The following is a 23,038-nucleotide window of genomic DNA, read 5'->3' as shown; positions in this document are numbered from 1 at the left end:
TATAATCCCTAGGCTTCCTGCTGTGTACACAGGTTTTGCCATAAATGTCTGGATTGTCAAGGGCAGTAACACATTCTCTAAATCTAATGTGACTGTATGTGCATCAGAGGCCATTCATCTTACCATTCTTTTATTCAGCTTCGAAACTTAAATGTGAATGAAGTAAATCTTCCAGAAATAAATGTGTCTCTTAAAATCAGGGCAGACTGATCTACTAATTCACTTAGCTTCCAAAAGACTAATTACCTTCAATGTTAAAAAAAAACAAAACTAGGGCTTTTTTAATCTTAAAGTTTCATCAGGTTTTAATCTTTAACATGTGATTCATCATTATTTTGAAGGCTGACATGGAACTAAGTTTTTTACTAAAGCCTGAAGTGTGCAAAGCACAGGTGGCTATAATAAGCAAATTTTAAAATTTTTGGTGACATAGCATCATAAAGCCTCTGTAGTTTATTTAATATAATTTTGATATTAATTGTATTCTTAGATATCAATTCTTTTATTATATCCTATTTCAATGTTAATGTTACTTTTCTGCTTTAATATCAAGCTAGCCATACAAATACATAGTCTTGTCTCTTTAAAACTCTATACAGAAAGTATTACCACTGTTTCAGATGTCACTTGAAGTATGAGGATGTTTCTTTTGCTTTTCTTCACTTAGCACAATTGAGATCAATTATATATGTTATTTTATTTTACTTAAGTGGTGGGTGAAACAGGTGGGGGTTGGGATTTGTTTGGTTGGTTTGGTTTTGTGTTGTGGGGTTTGGTTGTTTGTTTTTAATTGTACCATGAGGATGGTCCTATTGGACTGACTGCCCTCTGTCCAGCAGTTGTGACTGATTCCTCAGATGACCTGACTGTTTCAAAGAAAGTATCTAGCTCCAAACCATTTTGCTGACAGTTCTTAGCTTATTAAATCTCTGAGCATCTGTCTAGCTTCTCCAGTGCAGTCCAGAGAGCTCTGATAAGTGATTAATGATGAAGCTCTCGGCAAAAAAAGTCTGCTGCCTGACTAGTTTTGCCTACTTGTTGCATCATGATGATAGCCTAGTTCTTTGTTCAGATCCAGTGTTTCTGCTGCTTACATACTGATTGCTGGCCACTTGTGTTCTGTGGAGGAAAAACTCTTGTGGTAGTCTGTGCCTTAGGTTTTTATAAAAGCAGATTTACCAGTCTATGTGTGTACAATTCTCTGTATGTCTGAACATCTTTATTCATACTTTTTTTTTTTCTTGAATCAAAAGAAATCAGATCCCTTTTGATTCTAGTATGTTATGTTGGCTGGATAATGTATCTCTCTCTGATCTAGCCACTACCAGCAGCCTTCCTTGACTTCTGCTTCCATCCCCTATCAGTTCTGTGTGTTGGCTGTATCCTCAAACAGGAGAAGAAAAAAAGATGCCTGCCTGTATGATGACTCTCATTCCATGTTGTTGCACTGTCTTATCTATGGAACCCTTTGTTTTCTCTGTTGTTTTTTGCCAGCTAAAGCAAAATTGCATGTGTGCTGTGTGTTTAGATGTGTTTTTCTGGACAGGACCAGGTTAATCAGGCCCTTGAAGAAACTTGTTTTTAGGGAACCAGTGAAAAAGTAGTTAACGGATACTCTCATGGAGCTATGTAGATGGGTCTCGGCTGTAGTTATATCTTTAAAACATAAGTCAAAAAGGTGCCTCCTGGACTTGAATCTCAGGTCTAGAATCTCTCTGAAATATGAGCTGCATAGACTGCTGATAGAAAGTTCAGTCTCACCTCTTGTTGCAGCTTGTAAGTTGGTAAAGGCATTCAGATTGGTTAAAATTTTTAACAGAGCTCTCTAATGGTAGCTATTTAAATAGGACACATCTGCCCACACACAGGGGGTTCTTGTTGTCTTATGATAAACATTATATACTCACACTGGTCCTGCGAAGCAGCCTGTGTTCTTTCCCTCTTATATGTGTTCAATGGTCATAAAGGTCATGAAAGTCAAATTATGTGAATGCCAGACTAGACAGGGGGTTTACATGAATGTATCTGACTGGAATTCGGTGAGCAGTGAAATACAAGAAAGACATTTGTTGTATTAGCTCAGAACAGAATGCAAAATTGAGCAGCAACAAAAGCATGTAAAGGCTGATAAGTGCAATCTAAAGCCTTGCAAGAATATTGGTTGAATTAAGAGGTTTACTAAACAGGCAAATGAGTAATTATTCTGCACAATCCTTTAATACTTTTTATCCTCACTAAGCCTATACTTCCGTAAAATGTAGCATTGCAGGGTATGACACCATAACCAAGCTTCTTAATTTAGCTAATTAAATCACCAAGGTAGTGAAGATACCTTTCAGCATGCATTAGTTATCCTCTTTTCTTCGATTTTGGGGAGAGATGGTAATTCACCAAAATTTTTGCTCATTTAAAAGGGAGTTTCATGGTGTACAGACAGTTCTGATGAGTAATTTGTGTGTGAAAAACTGTATGTCAAAGCCCCCATGACCTGTACACGGTTCATCTTTGTTCTGTTTACAAGTCAATTAAGCCTTAAAAAAAGTGATGGTGCAGAATGCGTGCATCCATAGAGGAATTTTGTTTACAGTGCATCAACTTTTGATTTGCATCTTGACTTAGCTCCTGTTAGCTTCAGTATGCCTATAGAAATTGGCACCTTCTGATTAGCAGAAGAGAGTGGGTTTTGCATATGCCTTCATGTATTTTTGAAGAAACTCTAGCAGCATGTATTCTTGACCCCAAGTGGGGACCCTGTGCCTCTTCTATAATTGTTAAATATGAATTATATGCTGCCCTTTCTGTCTTTGCTAAAATACTAGGTACTTGCTCTTTCATTTTTAATTGAACCGGAGTATAATAGACTAGAGCCCTGGGTTCTTAAGTGCAGTATTTTATGTTGTGATTAAAAATTTACAAAATAAGAACAAACCCAAAGCCTTCACAATATTCCTTTAATTTTAATCTTTCCAGTAAAAGATGTGCTTCATGCAAGTCTTGCCATGTATCATAGATACGGTTCTCTGTGTGGTGTCACCAGCATACCATGTATGAGTTCCATTCTTAGTCACTTGAGAATGCTGAAAGCTTTGAAGCTTTTAGTGCTATTTGCTTGTATGCCTAGTCATTGCAGTCCCAATGTCTGTGGTTTAACTTTTCAAGTTCAAGGAGGTTTTAATAATGAAAATGAATACCTTCTCCTTCCCCCCTCCCCCTCTTGCTCTGTCTTACAGATATAAAGAGGTTAGCTGAGAAGGAAGACTGGGTTGTTGACAACGAAGGTTTGACATCGTTGGTGGGTATACTTGTGTGTCTTGTAGGCACATTCTTTGCTGTATTTTTTTTTTGGCAAGTGTAATGAAACTGGTTTCTGTATTCTCCAAAAATTGGGTTATTTTGGACTTTGTATGCGTGCATACTGGTATCTCTAGTTTTATTAAAATATGAAAATATAGGAAGATTAAAAATACAAACTTTTTTGTGCAGATGGTAGCTTACTTACAGCACTCTTAACAGATTCCCAACACCAAACACAAAGTTGCTTTTTTTTTATTTTCTTCCTTTACCAAAATTTTTATTTGTACTCCTTAAACCATTAGGTCTGAAGTAACTTTTAAGTGATAACGCTAGTACTAGACAGCAATATTTTTGAAGGTACAAAACAGAAAGAAAAAAATATACATAAAAGCTTTGCGAATTTGTGAGACATGTAAGAACTGGGCACCAAAATATGTAGCATGACTTTCTGCTCTAATTAGGGTAATTAAAATGTATCAGTATAATTACTACTGACCAGCATGATTTTGCTGAGATAAACAATAATAACTTTCATTGTTAAGCATCTTATTTTAGAGATGGTTTCTTGAAGTAAAAAAATATTTTTGAGGTCACAACAAGTTCAGTTCACATGAAAATGCTTCATAACTTAGTAGGCACACTACCATGGAATTGGTCTGTAGCAAGATAAATAGGTCACTTATATGTTATAATGAGAAATTGAACTGAAAAGCAACTAATTTAGGAGATTGCCTACACACAAACAACAGATGACTTGAAACCAAATTCAGATAAATTAGTGAGATGCTTTCTGGAAATAAACAGTAATGAGTAATGCCTAAAACATAGCAAGCTCGTTGTAGGTGTGACTTAAAAACAATCTGCGAAAGCAGAAAGGGCCTGTGGGAGGGAGAGTTGCTTTGTGTATTATCTAAGGCAATGCTCCACAGACTGCTTTAGTTTTTCTTATTTGCTTCTATAAATACATGTTTGAAGTTGAGTAGGAGGACATTAAGCAGTCACAGTATACACATTTGTAGGAAGGAGTGTTGTGGGGCAATTGTAGTATTATAACCAGATTTACAGCCTCTAATCGAGGTTTCAGTTGCCACAGACTTGGGCAAGTCCCTTAACTTTTCTGGTTTTTACTATTCATCTGTAAAATGGAAGGAGGAGGAAGGATCTTCCACAAAAGCTTTGTTTCTTTATGCTTTTGCTGTATCCTAACCCATCTTTGTTTAAAAACTACTTAAGTCCTTTTTGTATTCAGGAATTGCCCATGAATTCCTTGTACACAGCACTTCCCGAGGTACTTTTTTGAGGCTTGAGACATGCCGAATTGTGATGGCGCGAGTTGACTATGTGTTGTCATAGCAGTGTTATTTATCTACTAAAGCAGCGTTAGTTCGTTATGGTAATGTTAGAGCAAAAATTGTACCAAAAATTAACCGGTATAAACAAGGACCAGGCAGTCTCCTTGGGGGACGTTTTAGATTTAAGACAGAAACTGTATTTTAAGTTTACAGGAAATACTGGTTGATAATGCCTTCGGCATTTATATTCCAGGTAAAGGATACAGTAAGACACAGAACCAACTTCCCTCAGTTTCATAATAGCCAAAGAGTAACATACCTGAACAGCTTTATTTTCCTGAGGTGTGATATGGTTTTTTTGTGTGGAAACAAAAACACAAGAGCAGCTTGAACTGCTATTCTTTTCTTTTAAAAACAATTATTACATATTGTCTTAGTGGGTTTTTTTCCCCCCGTGATTTTTCAGGTTGCCATGCAGGCATCACTTTCATGATCCACCTCCACCTCAGCATTTACAGAAATAAAAGTTACTTCTAAACCTAAAGTTGGTGACAAGCCATAAATTCTCTACTGGATGAAAAACAGGTTTACACGGTTTAGAAGCTTTTTTTGTCCACCTCTTTGACCCAAATCCAATAGGATGATGTCCCTCTTTTCTAGAGCAGTGACGCTTCTGAGCTTCAGTTGCCCTGTACAACAGCTTCCTGCCTAATACCAGCAGGCAGCCTCATTTAAAAAAAAAAACAAAAAAAAAAAGTGTGACTTAACAGGGAAGAGAGAAGGACAAGGAAAAACTGACTAATGACTGATGCTGTGAACTTGTTCACACTTATAGAGTGAAATTGATCCATGCATCAAGACATTTGTACTTCAGGTTTGGAAACCTGAAAGTAAAAAAAGGCCCCCAAACGAGTGGATTATTTTTTTCCTTCATGTGAAAGCAATTTCAGATGGGTTTTCTTAAAAACCTTTTGCTGAAATCAGATGCAGAAATATGTGATATCCCAGGTGAAATTCGATCCCAACTTAATAGGGGGGAGAAGAGATGGTGTCACAGGCATCTATACTCTAACTGTCAATATATGCTACCACAAATAAGCTACAAAAATCTTTCATAACCCTTTTAGAAGAGACTGTTTGGCGTAGAAGTCTCTCATTCAGATTAAAAAAAAATGTATGTTGATCTATGGTAATAATTCTGTGGAGAAGTACAGAAGTACATCACTACAAAATGGTCTTCTGGTAATACATGAATCAGATTTTGGGGCAAGGAGTGGGATGGGGCATAATTTGAAAATAAAAGGCTTCCTAGATGGCATGGAGCATGGAGATTTCAATGTATTTGCGTAGTATATACTTGACATGCTTATCTAAAGCTAACAAGTAATTTGCTTTTCAGCCATCCCAGTTTGAACAGTGCATTATCCATTCCTTGCAATCTCTTAAAACTGTGCTGGACTGCAAACCTGGAGAGGCCAGCGTAAGTTTTGATTTATGCTGCTTTTTGTTGTTCATTTTATGTAAATTACTATTGGGTTTCAGAACAAAAACTCTTAGAGAATGATACAGGGGTATAACTTTCCTCCTTGTGTACACCCTTTTCACTGCTGCTGGCCTTTAGAATTCTGTTTGTATTTCCTTTGTTAGGGGTAATTATGTGTGTATGAGGCAGATTGAACCTATATTTAAATCTTTAAAGCTGTTGTATTGGAAAAAATGCTACTACTGTAATTTTCAGATCGCAATAGATGTTTTTTTATTTACATGGAGGGGGAAAGAGAGGGGCCATTCCTAGGAGCTACTCTTCACTTAATGTTGCATCCAGACTACTTGAAGAACTTAAATTCAGGTTTTTACTTATATAAACTTTATTCTAAATCAGGAGTCCTGATTGTCCCCGTCCACTGAATACCTTGAAGACCTGATGGATTGTGATACTGATGTTTTCTTTCAAATTTCAGTGATCTAAAGGAGTTTAATACTTTTCCAAAGTCCCTTGAGCCCCTCTATGTGGGTATTGTTTCTCTCTCTCCTCCCTTATTTTAATTTTTATGCTTAGCTTGTCTAGTTTCTTAATGGACATTACTCAAAAGAATATGCAGTGCGTGGTGAATCCTTCTTGTTAGGGTGCAAAGATCTTTGAATATCCTGGGAGCTTTTGCTGCAATTCATTTAGCCAACAGATACGTATCACGTGTACTAGGTGCTAGGACTTTTTTCCTTTTTAGCATGTTATCTCTTCATGCTTGTCAAACTGTTTGTTTGGACTTGTATTCTCTCTCTCCCTATTTTTAGAGTGGGGAAGAATTGAAATTGATCCATGAGAAAACACTGTTACCCGGCAGCTATTCCTATAATTGCATCATCTCTTTAGGGATAGGTTACTCAGGCCTGCCTTGAGAATAAGGCCATGTGAAACTGTTCTGCTAAAATAATATGCTTGCATCTTTAGGTTTTCCAGCAGCAGAAAACACAGGAGGATGTGTGCCAGTTGAGCATTGGGATCATGCAGGTACCTTAAACGCTTTTAAGAATGAAATTGTGAATGCAAGTGATCAACAAAAATGTGTGCTTTGTACCCTGCCCACCTCCCAAAAGGTAGCTTAAGTTGATGACTCTGTTACTCCTCTGATACGCTCTGGGATACTGAGAAATGTTTGACTTTAAAAGTATATAGAACTTACTAGCTGAATCTGATGATATCAGATCCTCAGATGGTGACATATTCAAGTATTTTACTGATTGTGACTGTTCAAGATTTTACTGACAGTTGACGGATGCTTGCTGAACTGACGTCATCTAACATCAATATACTGCAGCAAAAGGAGCAGTGCTGGTTTTCATCAGCTGAAGATTTAGCCTTTGATTTTTTTATCAGAAACCAATATTCTTTGTAACAAAGTCTGATATTAAAAAAAAAGATATATAAATATATACATAATAGCATGCTTTAGGCTTTTGAAACATTTTTATAGTTTTTTTCAAATAAGAAATCATAAGCCAAAGCAAAAAATGGATTGTAGTGATGCTTCTGTGATGTTTACTTGGGGATCAACTGTTCAGACTGAACACCTGAAGACTATTAATGCCTTTTTTGCATATCAGCAGATTATCACTGCATAATTTCAGACATGCATGATGAAATTCACTCTAGCAGGCTTAAAAACTCGTGTTTTTTACTATAAGTAAACTGTGATGCATATAAATTGAAAATATGCATTAAAAAAGTGTAACTAAAATGTTACTGAATTTATGTAAGGTTAAGACAAAGAAAGGTGATGATTGTTCTGCTTCTATTAACTATAGTAAAAGTAAATTTAAGAATTTTTTTTTTTTTTTTTAGTTCTGGCAGAAAATGCAGATCTTGCTTTGTTTCCTAGGTCTTCATAGACTGTTTGGAACAACTGAGCACCAAACCTGATGGCGACATAGATACAGCACAGTAAGTGAAATAAATAGGACCTAGGTGTAGTATTCTGAAATTGTGAGTGCAAGTCTCAAATTTGAGTGGTGGTGTGGTTTTATCCCATCTGGTATTTCTTATTTCTTGTGAATACTTTTGCCTCTGATTAGTGATGCTTTGAAATAAGAGCAGATACTTTTTATGTCAAACAATTGAGTGACATCACATAATAGATGTTGTACAAGATAATGACTTTTTTTTCATTTTATTCAATGACAGGAGTTCTGTGCTGTAGAAGCGGGTATGTTGGTTTTGACATGATCTTACACAGAATGAGTTGTCCTTGTCCCCAAGTAATGTCTAGTCATGGAGAAGCAGCCTCTGCTGTTTTTTCTTCCCTTTTATTTTGGCTGGTTCTATTGGTATTTCTGCTAAATTCTTGAAAGTTTTTGTTTGATAACTGCTTATGAGCCATTTACTTCAGAGACCAAAACAAGTCAGAATAGCCCAAGTTTACAAGAATTCTCTGTGAAAACACAGAGGCTTGGCAAATATTGGTACCTGCAATATGCATTAGAAAAGGCAAATTAGCTGTGTTCCTAATGCCACTTTTTCTTTACGATTTGGATGACTTTGACTGGATAGGCATAAAACCAGAACAGAAGACGTGGCAAACCAGAGAAATCATAGAAAATTGAAATGCTTTAAGAAGGAAAGGTCTGTAGCAAGACTAGTACTGTCTGTTCAGAGTTCCTGCAAGCTTTGTGGACATCTTAGAAAAACTGAGAAAATTGGCCTGCTGCTTTATCTGATGTGAGGGGGCTTGAAACAAGATTCTTGTCTTCTGTTCCAACTGTTCATTTGAATCCACTGTGAATCAGATAATCAAAAGCACTATACTACTCACTTTTTAAACAATTTTCCTAGCCTTTCAGTTGATGTTTCATCTCCAGATTTGTTTGGAAGCATTCATGAAGACTCAAGTCTTTCTTCAGTAAGTTTGGCTTCTATTTCTAAAAGCTGATGTGAAACTTAGTATTTTTGAAAGTTACAAGAATGCAGTCCTTTTTTATTATTGTTTGGGTTTTGTTTTCCTTTTTTAGAGAGCAATTCTGTATTCTAGAGGCATTCCCTAGATACATATGTATATAAGCATAAGAAAATACAAGGATATAAGACTCTTCTTAAAAACACTGTTTGTTTATGATACCTTAGTGTACCATCTTAAGCTAACTAGTAAAGACATTTTTTGAAACCAAATCCTTCTCAGAAACTAAAATGGCATCATTGAAATCAACAGAAATAGCACTGATGTTAAGACAGCTAGGATTTGACTTTTGATTTATCACTTTGTATTAAATTATAAGAACTGATCTGATTATTGCTTTTTAAAAACCCTTGAAGATACAGATACTCAGTAACGTATCTAAAATTACTTTAATAAGAGTAAATTTTGATTATTTGTTTGGATTTGGGTTTGGTTTTTAGGAAATAAAAAAAAAGTTTTTTAATATTTTTGGCATTTTTACTTCGGTTAATTCTCTTGTAGTCTGGTGCCTGATGAAAAAATGTAATTGTTCCGTGCAAGAAACCTAGTGAGAACCTTTTGTGAAGTTAATATTCCTTAGCACAGGTTTTAAATGTTGTCAGAAGCCCAGCGTTGCCTCGTTTACAAGAGCAATAAACATTCCTGCTATAATAAAGTATCCCAGATTGCCAAATCAGGCCAAGTTTCTGAATTGCAGACTATAATAATTAGTTCTTTATATCGTGTGGGGTTTTTTGCAATGCATAGATTTAAATATTAAATGTTGACAAAGTAACTTTTTGTGGCCGTGACAATCTCCCATATGTCATAGGTATGAGTGTTTAAATAAAAATAAATCAATAAACAGTTTAGTTTCCATGGTATCATATGAATTTTTTTCTGTAAATCTTCTCTTTCCTGATTAATAAGAACAGAGAAAGCAAGTGACAAGAGGAAGATTTATCGCTGTATTTTTAAAATTCTTAATTTTTGAATAGTCTGTATACCAAATGATTATAATTTAAACTAGTAGGCAGCTGCACATCTCAATACGAGTCATCATGTTACTGGAATATGAAACTGTCAGAAGTTCTTTTGGGTCTGAAACCCAACACCATTCTTAATCAGATAAGTGCTACTATGATTACTTCAGTGCCACATACTTTTGTTTTCAAAATGTTTGGTGTTGATTTTGTATTTCCATCAGAGGTTAAAAAATGTTTTGCCATTGGGAGAAGGAGAGGGAAGGAGGGAAGGCCAGACCTATTTAAATAGTAGTTCTGTCTTGTTTGGTTCTTGATCTGTTTGGAAACTATACCTTGTTGCACCATTCTTGCCATTTTAAAAAAATCATTGAAGAACAGATAGCCACCTAATTTTTTTAAAAATTAACTGCTGAAATTACATCATGTACTTCTGAATCTTCTGATATTTTAGAATGGGTGAGTGCATTCATTCAGTACCTGTTTTGCTTCCCTTGTGTTAGCCAGCTTCATGTGCAAGTGAAGATGATATTTAGTTAATTTTATGATGGTCATAATTCTTAGCGTATTTCTTGAAACAAAGTAAAAGCCAGAAACAGCTTCCTGGAAAGCTGTCCAAACCCAATTTTTTTAAAGGAGTCTTAACCATGTTTCTGTATTAGTCACAGCTGTTCCAGTGAATGCTCCAGATCCTACGTGTTCACACTATATGTTCAATCATCATAGCTGATACTCACTCAGTTCTTGGTTTTCTATTGACAAAAACATTTGTAAGCTACGCTTTATTTATCAGCATGTTTATCACGCACAGAATCAATAAAATAATATACATTTATGGTATTGGTCACGCTGATACTTCTTTTTTCTAACTGTATGCTCTTTCTTCTCTTAAAACAATTTTTTAGGAACAGAGGCTTTTAATTGCACTCAGTAACTGCCGTTATCTGGAACGTCATACCTTCCTAAATATAGCTGAACATTTTGAGAAACATGGCTTTCAGGGTGTTGAAAAAATAACTCAAGTAAGTGAGAGCACTAGAATGAAGTATCATTGCTTGAAGGAAACAATTCTTGTTTATTTTACTTCCTGTGGAAATTAAGTGCAAGTGTTCAAATGGCCAGAAGGCTCTTGGCTGAGCTTTCTACAAATGAGTGAGACTCCAAGCATCCGTTGGACACAATAACAACAACAATGATATGGTTGTATGTGTTCCTATAAGGCTTAAATAGCTGGTAGAGAAAATAGGACCTCTTGTTTAGGACTTGTGTGTTCAATGGCAAAGCTTATCAGATTTCTTAGTAAAACTGTTTAATGTCACTGTGTTTTCTTAATGCAGAAAATAAAAGAGATTCTTATCTCAGAAATATACTTGATAAATTATTTCATCTGGCAGTCTGCATTACTGATAGCTGTTGTTCATAAACTAGTTCAGCGTTTTTGTTGTGCTTTGGGTTTTGTTGGGTTTTGTGTGTTGTGTGTTTTGGTGGGGTTTTTTTTTTTCGGAGAACGAAAATGTCAAAGTGGGTGGCAGTAACTGTCTCATTTTCCTGCCTTTTTGTAAAGATTAATCATTTTTTATGAGAAACGTTGTGACTTAATCCTTAGGACCATAAAGTTAGTTTATTTCCAGAAACATTTGTTGGTTGGAAGTAAACATGTTATCTCTTCCAGTACAGGGTACAATATTTCACTCCAACTGATGCTGCTACTGTGTAGTAGATCTTTAGTCCTATTCTGCCTCAATGTTATTTGAATTGCTGTGGCTGAAGTAATGTTGGATAGCATTTAAGTGGGTTTGATATAATTTGTATAGTTAGTACAGTATGCAAAATTACTCTGGATATTGCCATTCTTTGCTATTGAGACAACTGAGAGTTGAGCTAGGTATGGTTAGTGTTGTCAATATAAGTAAATAAGACATCTGTTACGTATGTATTCAGTGCTCTGTACAGCCATTAAATACAAAGTATTGCCATTAAAAGTCTGGTAGGTTTATAAATGACAAAAGTCAAGTAAGTTGCAGATTAATTTCAAATCTGCGTTAACCCTTTGAAAGCACTGACTGCATGTATGAGAGTTATATCGGTAATGCTAGCTGGGAGAGTTTGGATAATTATTCCTTTTAAGCGGGCAATTTTTGAACACTTCATTAATTTGAAGGGAAGCTAGAGGCTCACAGAGGTTTGACTGATTGATTGTTTCAGTTTTTTGATCCGTTACCTAAACTTCTCTATGTTGCTTAATTTATTTAACTGTTTATTAGATAAATTTGCAATAAAGAATTAACAAAAATTTTGAAAAATTAGGTTTTATCTGAGAAGACTTAAACAAAACTATATTATTAAATTCTTTTAGCTTTTATAAATCTAATTTTAAAGTGAATTTTGTAGTGTATGTTGGTGAAAACTATCTGTTGTTTGGTTGGGGTTTTTTTAAGTTGCCTTTGTTGGCAGGGAGATCATCATTATTACCTAATATTCTGGAAATACAGAAATCATAAAATGGTAACAAAAAACCATGTCCTTACATTCTGCTGGCTATTATTTCCATTTTCTTCTTAATGTACCAAATATGAAGTTACACAAAAGGGCCAAACTTTACACTTTGCTTTAGCACGTGCTGTCTTGGCACACACTTATGGTACTCTCCAGTAATTACATTTAATTTCTACGTAACTCTTTTAAGTGTTTTTCTGTGGAGATTCTTTAATTCAACTTTTTATCATCAGTTCAGTCAATTCCCCCCCCCCCCCAACCCTGCTTATTAATTATGTATCCCATAACATTCATCCTAGCTTATTGATAAAGCTTCTGAATAAAATTGTTTCCACAGTTCTGATGCTTAGATAAAGCAGAGGGGTTACTAGGATAGAGGCTCAAAATGGATTTAATACAAAAATTGAAAACTATAGTTACAGGGAAGTTCACAGCAGAAAGATACTAATGAGAGATTTGTGTATTTTTATGAGCATTTGCCCCACCTGAGAGTCAGGAAAATGGATATATACAATGGACCTTGTTGTAGATTTCTACTCTGCCTCACTCCCTGGTCCTGGGCTCACAATAGCATTCAGATGAATTGTTCTTTCCTGTAATCTTTCCACCAGCTGAAAAACAGGGTTACCCACCACTATCTTAATTGTGCATTGAACTTGAAACAGCTTGAAGAGGGCTTGCATGGAAGAAAAAACCTGTACTGAATGTACAGATGATCTTTTGTATTGAATGACTGCAGAGTGAGGGTTGTTTCATAGAGTCTTTGAATGGGTGCATGTTTGCCGGGACTTCCCGCTGGATCTTGTACTTTATTTTTCCTAGTAGTAGTACCTTATTTTTCCTAAATAGGAATGATCTAAGGATAGTTATTCTCCCTAATCATAAGAAATTGAAGTGACAAATGTCTTGAAACCCATTCTGGGTTTACGTTTCTGTGATCCCGTGTAAGGCAGGGAAGAAGTGAGAATTCTGTACATTTTTTGGTGTGGTGTTCTTTTTCAAGTCTTGAATGTCAACGGGCTGTCAGGTAGAAGGGAGGGATAAAGAAAAAAATAGCCTTCATCATCTCCTGGGACCAAATTCTCAGGGCTTCATGAAAATCCTATCTTCGGAATATATGTCCTCTTGTGACAAATTTAAAATTTGCTTTGCTATTTCTTAAGCTTTTACTCCTAAACATAAATACGTTTAAGTAGAAGTAACGTGATGTTTCTCAGCGTTTTTTATTTGCATTTGGCATCCATCACTATCCTAAAATACTGACTTTCTACTTTCACGTTTTACGATATACAGGGAGTACATACGTTTATTAAAAGGTCTTGTATCAAACATAGTTGTTCAGATACAATGAACAAACTGGGCATATCGCTTTAGTTTTCAGTGTGGCTAAGTTGTGTGAATTACTGAAAATTGCATAGAGAGCTGTTAAAGAGAAAAATTCTGCAGATGTTGGTGAGCTGCAGCTTATTGTTGTACAGAAGTGCCTTGAAGTAGGGTGGAGAAGTGCATGCGTACAGTTTCAGAAGGCAGAGACTCCTAAATAAATCTATGTATTTTTCAAATATAGAGCAGATAGTGAAAAATTGTAATATTACAATTGGTAGATGTTAAGTATTATACGAGAATCTTAATGTTTCAGGATGGAAATTATTATGGGCATATTTTAAAGCATTGACAATGTTCAGTTGTTTTACCTTACAAGACCTCCTGACATGCACTGGAAAAAAAAAAATCATGCCATTAGATAACTGCGAAGTGATCTGCCTGCTTTGGCATTCCCTGGACTTTTCCCCAAAATGTCTGTTGCTGAGCACAATCAGAAAAAAAAAAAAATTATACTGAGTAGGATGCACAGGTAATATGGAAGTTCCTAGGTTTTTATATAAGTAGTTATGAACTGAATTGCTACTCTTCACCGAAAGTTATAGAAGGCATGAGATAATTTTGGGGGGTATGTGATTCAATTCTTGTAGCTAATGACTGTTTGTTATGTTCTTTTTCTTCCTTTTTTTTTTTTTTTGTTTGTTTTGTTCTTCAGGTTAGTATGGAATCCTTGAAAGAGCTGGATCAAAGACTGTTTGAAATGTACATTGAATTCAAGGCAGATCCGATAGTTGGGTCATTGGAACCTGGCATTTATGCAGGATATTTTGATTGGAAAGATTGTCTTGTTCCAGCAGGTAAATATCTGCTTATTAAACTCTGAAGTTATTTTAACAGTGATTGATAGGAGCTTAAATATACTGTACAATTAAAAACTTTTTTCTGGTCTGAGTGTTTAACTTTTGACAAGTTCTTATTATAAGTTCTTTCTCACAGACTTTACTTAATTCCTAAATAATTTTCCAAATGCCCCCAAATGATTAAAGCAGCTTTTATCATTGATAATCTCTTTAATACTTGTTTTTTGTGATTATTTTGCTTCATTGCTTAAACATAATAGAAAGAATTATAAAAGACATCTTTTGCTGTTTTTGTATGAAATTCATTGAGATTGTTTGGGACTTTTTCCGGAGAATCTGGCTACTTTTGTAATGGATGTAATTACAGTTCTGAAAAGATAAAATTATGAGAAAATGCAGACTATAACAGTAGTTCAGCAACGAATGTTAAACCGCAAAAAAAGGGCAGTTTCGAGGTATTTAGAATGTCTGAGAAGTTAGTCATTATTTAGGTGCTTTAAGAGCCTCTGTTTTAAGGAAGCATACAATAACTGAGTCTGCCTTTAAGTAGTGGATACTGTGCACATCTTAACATTTATGTCCGTTGAACATCTAATTTGTCAGATCTAAAACTAATAAATTTAAATCACTTATCACATGAATGCCTGGTTAATACCAAGTAGAAATTAATTGCAGTAATACAGTACATGGCATTTTGAAGATGATCTTATATTAATTTTTGGCAAATCAACGATTGACAGGAGAATTTGTACTTGTTTTGTTTGTTTGTTTCATAGAGTTGTATATGGCAAGCTTAGAAATTTTGTGGTACTTCAAAATTTGATGGGGGTAATTACAAGAAGCAAGTTTGTGATCTGTGAATCAGGAGCTGCAGTGCTGGCTCCCTGGGCCTTAAAAACAGAAAGATCTTAAGAGTTTATTACTCTTGAGAAAAGCGTCTCTTCTATTTCTTGTTATTACTTTTGTGCTCAGAATATATGCTCTAATACAGTTTATAGCGGAAACAACTTAGATTTTAATCTTGCACATTTAAATTTGTATCTGAATAATATATAACTTCTCATCATGTTTGAAGTATGGTTTTGCTTGGCGTGTTTACATTCCCACCAGCTAACAAATACAAAGAGGAAGAAGTTGTGTCAGCTTTTTATATGCTCATTTCTTGATCTAGTGAATTGGAATCTACTTACTAGACCTATATTGCCTTTAGGATTATTCCGTAGTATTTTTTGCATTTAAAGGGAATATTGAATTTTTATTAGAGGTATGCCTTAGCCTGCTTGTTGTCCAGTTTATTGCTGGTCTTGTGTACTTTTTCTGCAAATTGGAAAAAGTCAAAATTAACGTGGTGGATATTAGAGGCTCTTCTTCAGGCTTACATAATTATAGTGTTGGCTAAAAGGTGCAATTTGAAGTGATAAAAAAGTTGTTTGGTTTTGTTTCATTTGGGGTGTTTTTTGTTAAACCTCAAGCTAGACATGTTAAGAAGGGGAACATATAGTCACCTCTTCAATGCTTCTCCACCTTGATGAAGCATCTTTCTGATGGATAATTTCTGTCAAATGTACCTTGCTGGCTATTGGTATAAAAATTGTTGTGGTTTAACCCCAGCTGGCAACTAAGCATCACACAACCACTTGCTCACTCTCACCACCTGCCACTCTCCTGGTGGGATGGGGGAGAGAATTGGAAGGATAAAAGTGAGAAAACTCATGGGTTGAGATAAGAGTTTGATAATTAAAATAATTACAATAATAAGTTGTAATGAAAAGGAAAATAATAAAAGAGACAGAAATTAAGTAATGCAAATGAAAAACAACTGCTCACCGCTGACCAACTGATGGCCAACCTGTTCCTGAGCAGCAGCTCACCCAGCCAGCTTTCCACCTAGTTTATATGCTGAGCATGATGGTGTAGAATATCCCTTTGACCAGTTGGGGTCAGCTGTCCTGGCTGTGTCCCCTCCCAGTTTCTTGTGCCCCCACCAGCCTCCACACTGGCAGGGCAGCATGGGAAGCTGAAAAGCCCTCAACTTACTGTAAGCACTGCTCAGCAACGACTAAAACATCAGTGTGTTATCAACATTGTTCTCATGTTAAATCCAAAATGCAGTACTATACCAGCTACTAGGAAGAAAATAAACAGTCCCAACCAAAACCAGGACAAAGAGTAACTTTTGAGTACCTTCAGTTTGTCTGGTTATAGCAGTGGTTAGTTGACCCTGAAAATATTTGATGCTCTGAAGATAAAATTAGTAGGTGACTGATAAAGCCTCCCTCTTGGAGGAGGTAGATGAAATTCATTATTGAAAAGGACTGGGCGGGGAAAAGCCCCCACGTCTTCATGGGGCGTATGAGAATCTCACTATTTCCAGTATTCAATCAAAAAAATAATAATAATAAAATATAATCGCCCAGCAGGCATAAAATTTATTTTTCCCAATAAACTAGTTTTCACAAACAACATTGTATAACAAGATTATAGCTGAGGAAATATACACAACGTAATCTAAAAGATGCAGTTAGTACTGCAGTAGACATACTGCTTTTTCATTTTCCTTTTAGAAAAACCCAGAACAAACAAAGCTGTACTTAACAGTTTCTCTCGAAGTACAACCTGAAAAGTATCTACTGTATTAAACTAAAACAGCATACACATGACTGGGAGTCGGTCACGCTGAGTCAAAAACACAGGTCACATACATTTGTTAAAGATAGAGTCATTGATTTGTTGAGGGGGAAAAAAAATTACTTGTATAGTAGAAGGTATTATCTGTTTTTCACTTATCTTGGAGTGCAACATTTAAAGCTCTGATTTGAGTCATTTGCCTGGTTTAGATCTTGACTTTTGTAGCCTTAATTTTAAAAAAGAAAACAGTTGATGGTGTTGGCAAGGCAAAACATTTAGGCCTCTGTTGTTTTCCTGAGTGGTACTGTCAGTGATGTGTAGTGTTGTACAAATAATGTTACTCTGTGTTCCATAGTGGATACAACTGTGCCTGATAGCCAAGACATAGTAGTTTGGCCTGCCTTTTTTATATGGTGTTTCTGCATTAGCTTTCAAATAGTACTAGTTGTAGTAAAAAAGCAAATTCATACAAGAACAGTGGGGCTTTTGCAAGGAAACAAGAGGGTGAAGACATTAATTTGCCCATGTTTAAAAAATAAGGTAAAGGCAAATAATTTCCCTGATGCAGTCTGAAACTTTCAAATGTTCCAACTGGCAATTGAAAATTTTACCAGAGTTGGGGCATGTTGATGCCACGGATGTATCTTTTACAAAGCACATTTTGGAAAAACGTGAGTGTGAAAATACTCGAGAATTGGTTAGGAATAACATTAAGAATTTTCTGATGATGAATTTCCCGTGTTGCTAGTGAGATTTTCAACAATTGTACTGGCCAAGCACTAGCAAGTATTCCTTTCTTGATGCTCCCCCTGCTGTTACCGAGCAGAACGAAGAAGCTGGAAGCCTGAATAAATGCAGAAAACGCCTTATCTGGGCTATCAGGAAGATGGGGTGGGTGGGATTGTTCATGGGGAGGATACCAATGCTGGTAGAACATAAGGTAACTGCAAGGGAGGGAGCAGACTGGAATTAAAACCTTGTGTTGTGAAGGCTGGTATCAAGCAAGGAATGAAGGTGGAACAAAGTAGGAAACCAGGACTGGATGAGCAAGGCAGAAACATAAATTAGAGTAGGAATTAGAAATAGAATTAACATGGAATGAATTGCAAGGGATTATATAAAAAGACAGACAGGCTTGAAGTGCAAGTAAAGGGGCAGAGAGGTCTGATACTCACTAGATCAGTGAGCTTACCGAAAGCTGCAGTATAATTGAAGAAGTCCCCTCAATCTTGCACTTCTGTCCTCTAGGGATGAAAGCCTATTAACGTTACTGATCACTTTCTTTGCAAAGCTGACAGAAATTACGTATGTATGCCTATATGCTTATAGTAACATTACAGGCAATGCTACATGTTATATATAGGCAGTACCACTGAAATACACAACAACGGCCTAAATGTTTTGCCTTGCCAATGCCATCAATGTTGTTTCTTTTTTAGAATCAAGGTTACAAAAGTCAAGGCCTACAACATCAGCCAAATTACTCAAATCTGTATAAATCTACTGTACAGAAGTTACATGTATGTATTGCCAATTCTGTTCTTGAGCCATATGGACCAATGCAGTAAGAGAATTTTCTGGTTTCCATTCTAGTTTTGTATTTGCTTTCTTTTCAATGTCAGTAAAAATTATGTACAGAAAAAAAACTACACAAAGACAATCAGGTATTATCCAATCTTTAATTATTTTTTTCCCCATATGGGTACACTTGACTTGCTTCATGAAATGGAGGCTGTTTTAGAGATAAAACTGGGTTTTGTATTAAGTTGAGCCATTACAGGCAAAGATCTATCCTCAGCTGTTACAGGTATTGAGAAGTGAATAAAGCATAATCTGGGAGGGGTGAAAACTGTCGACAGGATTCTGTCTGCAGAGCTTTCTATATCATGTTAATAACTCACTTAAGTATTTTTATCTTTATCTTTAAAATGCCTTCTTTGACTTCTGTCGGTTTGAACATTCGTGTTTAATTTGACTACTTAAGGTCTTGTAATGTATAGAATATTCAGAAAAATCTTATCCAAAACCCTTGATGATCTATTTCATCGGCCGCTTTGCAGTCGTCAGTCTGTAAGTACTGGGGACAGTACTTCCTTGCACCATATAATTCATTGTGGAAATAGAAAGGAAATAGAAGAATAAATGAACAGTTCTGAAGAAGAAATTAGAATGAAATTAAGAAGTCTGCCTTTTGAGCAAGCTTTGAAAAATAACGTAATATTAAAGTTTCATACAGTGTTTCAGTTGGAATATATGCCTTGCTCACTTAAGCAATTGTCCTGTAATTATCAGATATATACTTATACATATGGTTTTTGTTACAGTTTTAAATCTAAGGAAGGGCAAATTGTTTGCATGGGGCAAATTTTAATTTAGCCTATGTGCTAAAACTTTTATTGTTTAGTTTTTAAAAATACATGCTCTTTTCAATATGAAAGTTCTGAATGTCAGAAGGAACTTGTGCACAATGTAATTATATATTTTCCCCTTTATTTTGATCTGAGGTGTGACTGCTGGTGTTGGAAGGCAGTATTTTTAACTTAATTAGATTTATTGTTAATAAATAACTTTCATTTAAATTTTCACTTTAATTTGTGTCGACTTCTGAGTCTTTACAACAAAGACTTCAATTTTAACATGCAGCAATGATGAAATGTAGTTTGGTTCTCTTTTCTTGTTTGAAATGTTGTTCTAATTTAATCTACAGTATTAACAGAATTAAGAGATGAAAGGAATAATGTGAAACATAATGTTAATCAGTTGCCGAGTATGTTTTTAGAATATTTTTTTTGTGTATAGTTGTCAGTCTGCTAGTTCAGCACACAAGGTTTGTTCATTTTGTTTTTTCATCGCTCTCGTTTGGTAGTTGAGTGTTTTGTTGTTTTTCAAAAATTCTGTTTTAAATGCATGTGTTTTTGTCTCAGTCACCTGACAAAATTGGCTCTGTGATCTCCTCTGGATGCCAAGCCTATAGTGTTTTGGAGGGTGAACAAGGTGGTTGCATTACTCTTACTATAGTCTCAAATTTATGTAGTAGTTGTCAGTGTGGCTTTGTTTACCACACAAAAAGTGAGTGTTCATTTATTTTTCTGAGGAATTCCGGTGGTGCTCTCTTCATCAATTATTTTTGAAAAGCTGGCTGCTTTGCAGTCTAGCCATTTACTCGAAGTTCACAGCATATGGAGTTGCAGAGGCTAGTCTAAAAATCTTTTTACAGTATGCATCTTCTGTGTTTCACTGGTGGTGTCAGATATTGGATGATTGGTGGGTTGTTTGGGGTTTTTTTCATAGTATTTAAAATTTCACATGCATTGAAAGTTTCAGGTGATTTTGCACTTTCAACTGAAAGTTGATTGTTTTTCAGATATTCATTCTGTACTTGGCGTAAATTGAATATAGTACGGTTAAATCTGCATTTATTCTTATTTGGCATGTTTAGGGAGCATTGTCTGAAACATTTCAAATATATCAAATGCCACTCTTACAGTAAAAGATTAAGTGCGTCAAATCTGCTAAATCAGATTTTATATACTTGTCACATCTCTTATCTGTTGATTGTCTATTTTAAAAATGTAATAAAAAACTTCTAATGGCAATAGCCTGATGAAAAGGTACTCAACAGTTAAAAATGAAATATCAAAAGGCATATTTAATTTGTAGTTGCACAGCGACATACTTGTCAACCCTAACTTTTCTTCTTTTGTTTAATTTGGGGCACCAGCACCCTGCTTACATGAAAGATGACAAGTGCATTTACATCTTAAAAACATTTGGATATAGTAGAATATTTTTTTCTTTTTAGAAATAGACTATTACTTTTTGACTGAAATGTGCAAAACAGTTTGGTTTGAAATATCTGTAACCCTTTAGATTTCATCTAACGCTTCAAATGGGTGGCTTCAGAATTACCCTAGATGTAGGGGATTTTGAACACCAACAGATCTCAATCTATGGATGATGTCCTGTGTTTAGGAATTTTCTGTCATTTTATGCTTTTAGTAAGGCCAAATTCTGCTATTTTGATGCAGGAAATTATGATTTTGCAGTTCTATTGCATATAAAAAATAAATGCCGTAATATTAAGTGGGGAGAAAAAATGCGTTTTTGCATTGGCAAAAAAAGTTGCTAAAGGACTTGTCAACTGTGCTTTTTTTGTTACAAAATTCCAGTTGTTTAACTGTTCATGACAGTCACAGACATATTCCACTAGCTAGTTATTATTGTCTAGCTACTGGAGTAGGAGAAGGTACAGGCTTAAGCCTTACATGTCTTACAGCCTGCACATTCTTGCATTGTGTTTAATTTTCCTGCAGTGTTTCTCAAGTTGGAGTTTAGAGTGCACAAGGGGGCTCAGCCAACTTTAGCTACTGAAAAGGGAACGTATCTTTAAGTGGTAGGAATTGAAGAAACAAAGTAATTTCTTCCCCCTGCTGCTTCCAGCCGGTTTTCTGGGTCGTTGGTACTGGGTCTCTTTTCTTGCATCCTGGAAGAACTGAGCTGCAGCAAGCTGATCTAGGAATGGCAGGGGGAGGGGGGAAGAAAAGAAAAAACAAAAAAGAGACCACGTAAACACAGGGCTGCGCAGAAGGAAAGCAGCACTTGAAGAAACAACTGTGTATCGGTGCTGGTGTGTTGTACCTTTGTGGAGAAACTGTTCGGAACACCAGCACGTTCTTATACACAGTACTCTTTTAAGTATTCCAGTTAAAATAGGCTATTTTTCATTTAAACAAATGGCATTTGCAACATACATTAATAAATTGATTTTTTGTCATTCATCCTGGTAGGGAAATATTAACTATATTTTGTATCAACAGTGGAATTTTTATTATGATGAGTTGAATTCAACATCCTTAAAGGACCTGTTCAGCCAGCGAATATAACAATCCGTGTGTTGCATGACTGCAATTTGGTTTACCACACATAATCCTTCACAGAGTAGAATCATGTAAAATTTCAAAGTCAGGTAGCCTTTAATTAATTTTGTCAAAACCATTATTTTGCCGCTTGAAATACAAGCACAAATTTCTCTGCATGTTTTAAAGTACCTTCATTTGTGTAACTTAATTTTAACCTCAGACTTTTCTTAAATTTCACTTTCAGACATTCAGGTTTCATTACATTTCTCACTTCTGACAACAGTTAGATTTCTGTAACTTATTACATTGGTGTCTGAATTATAAATATTAAGAGTCATTCTAGCTGGTGAAATGGAATGGACATTGTACTTTCTCTGTGCTTGGAAACGGTTCCAAAAGGTGAGAACAGGTGAAGGAACTGTTTCTCCAGCTTTCTGTAGTTTCTGCTGACAGGTTATCTTTAACTTCTGGCTATTCCAGAAATCCCAGTAGAAACTGTCCTGGAGAGACATTACATTTTCTGGTCCCTACCTGCCACATACTGAGTTGCACTTGCACGTAGACTTTATTAGGTGCTTCTTGTGCTTCTGCATACTTCTTGCATGCAAGATTTTTTTGCTGCTGATTTTGAATTGGATTTCTTGTTGGCTGGTCTCAGCAGACTCTAGACTTCACATGTGCAAGTATGCAATAGAAGTTCATCTGCAACTTCACTATTTTATTTCTTATGGTCCCCCCTAGTTTGCATGTCTGCTTTTACTCACAGTTGTGCTGTATGGTGTTTTCTGCTGTTAAGCCTACCAGTAGTTGTTTACTGGACTGTCATCTAGTGTGGATAGTGTGGAGATACGGATATGTATCTCTCAGCTTCTC

General features: G+C 35.6%; 1 protein-coding gene across 2 annotated transcripts in view; it reads left to right on the top strand.

The window, feature by feature from the left end:
* Positions 1-23,038, top strand: part of EXOC2 (exocyst complex component 2) — a 133,734-nt gene that overhangs the window by 80,987 nt on the left and 29,709 nt on the right. For both annotated transcript variants that reach the window (XM_040586157.1, XM_040586158.1), the window contains exons 17-23: positions 3,231-3,292; positions 5,986-6,066; positions 7,039-7,098; positions 7,967-8,028; positions 8,917-8,983; positions 10,905-11,021; positions 14,534-14,675. In XM_040586157.1, coding sequence (XP_040442091.1) covers positions 3,231-3,292; positions 5,986-6,066; positions 7,039-7,098; positions 7,967-8,028; positions 8,917-8,983; positions 10,905-11,021; positions 14,534-14,675 — 591 coding nt within the window. The remainder of the gene's footprint in view (positions 1-3,230; positions 3,293-5,985; positions 6,067-7,038; positions 7,099-7,966; positions 8,029-8,916; positions 8,984-10,904; positions 11,022-14,533; positions 14,676-23,038) is intronic.

Source organism: Falco naumanni, chromosome 3 (genome assembly GCF_017639655.2).
Source record: "Falco naumanni isolate bFalNau1 chromosome 3, bFalNau1.pat, whole genome shotgun sequence".
In the NCBI taxonomy this organism is placed as follows: Eukaryota; Metazoa; Chordata; class Aves; order Falconiformes; family Falconidae; genus Falco; species Falco naumanni.
The sequence above is the reverse complement of the archived record's forward strand: the minus strand, read 5'-3'. Positions and strand labels throughout refer to the sequence as shown.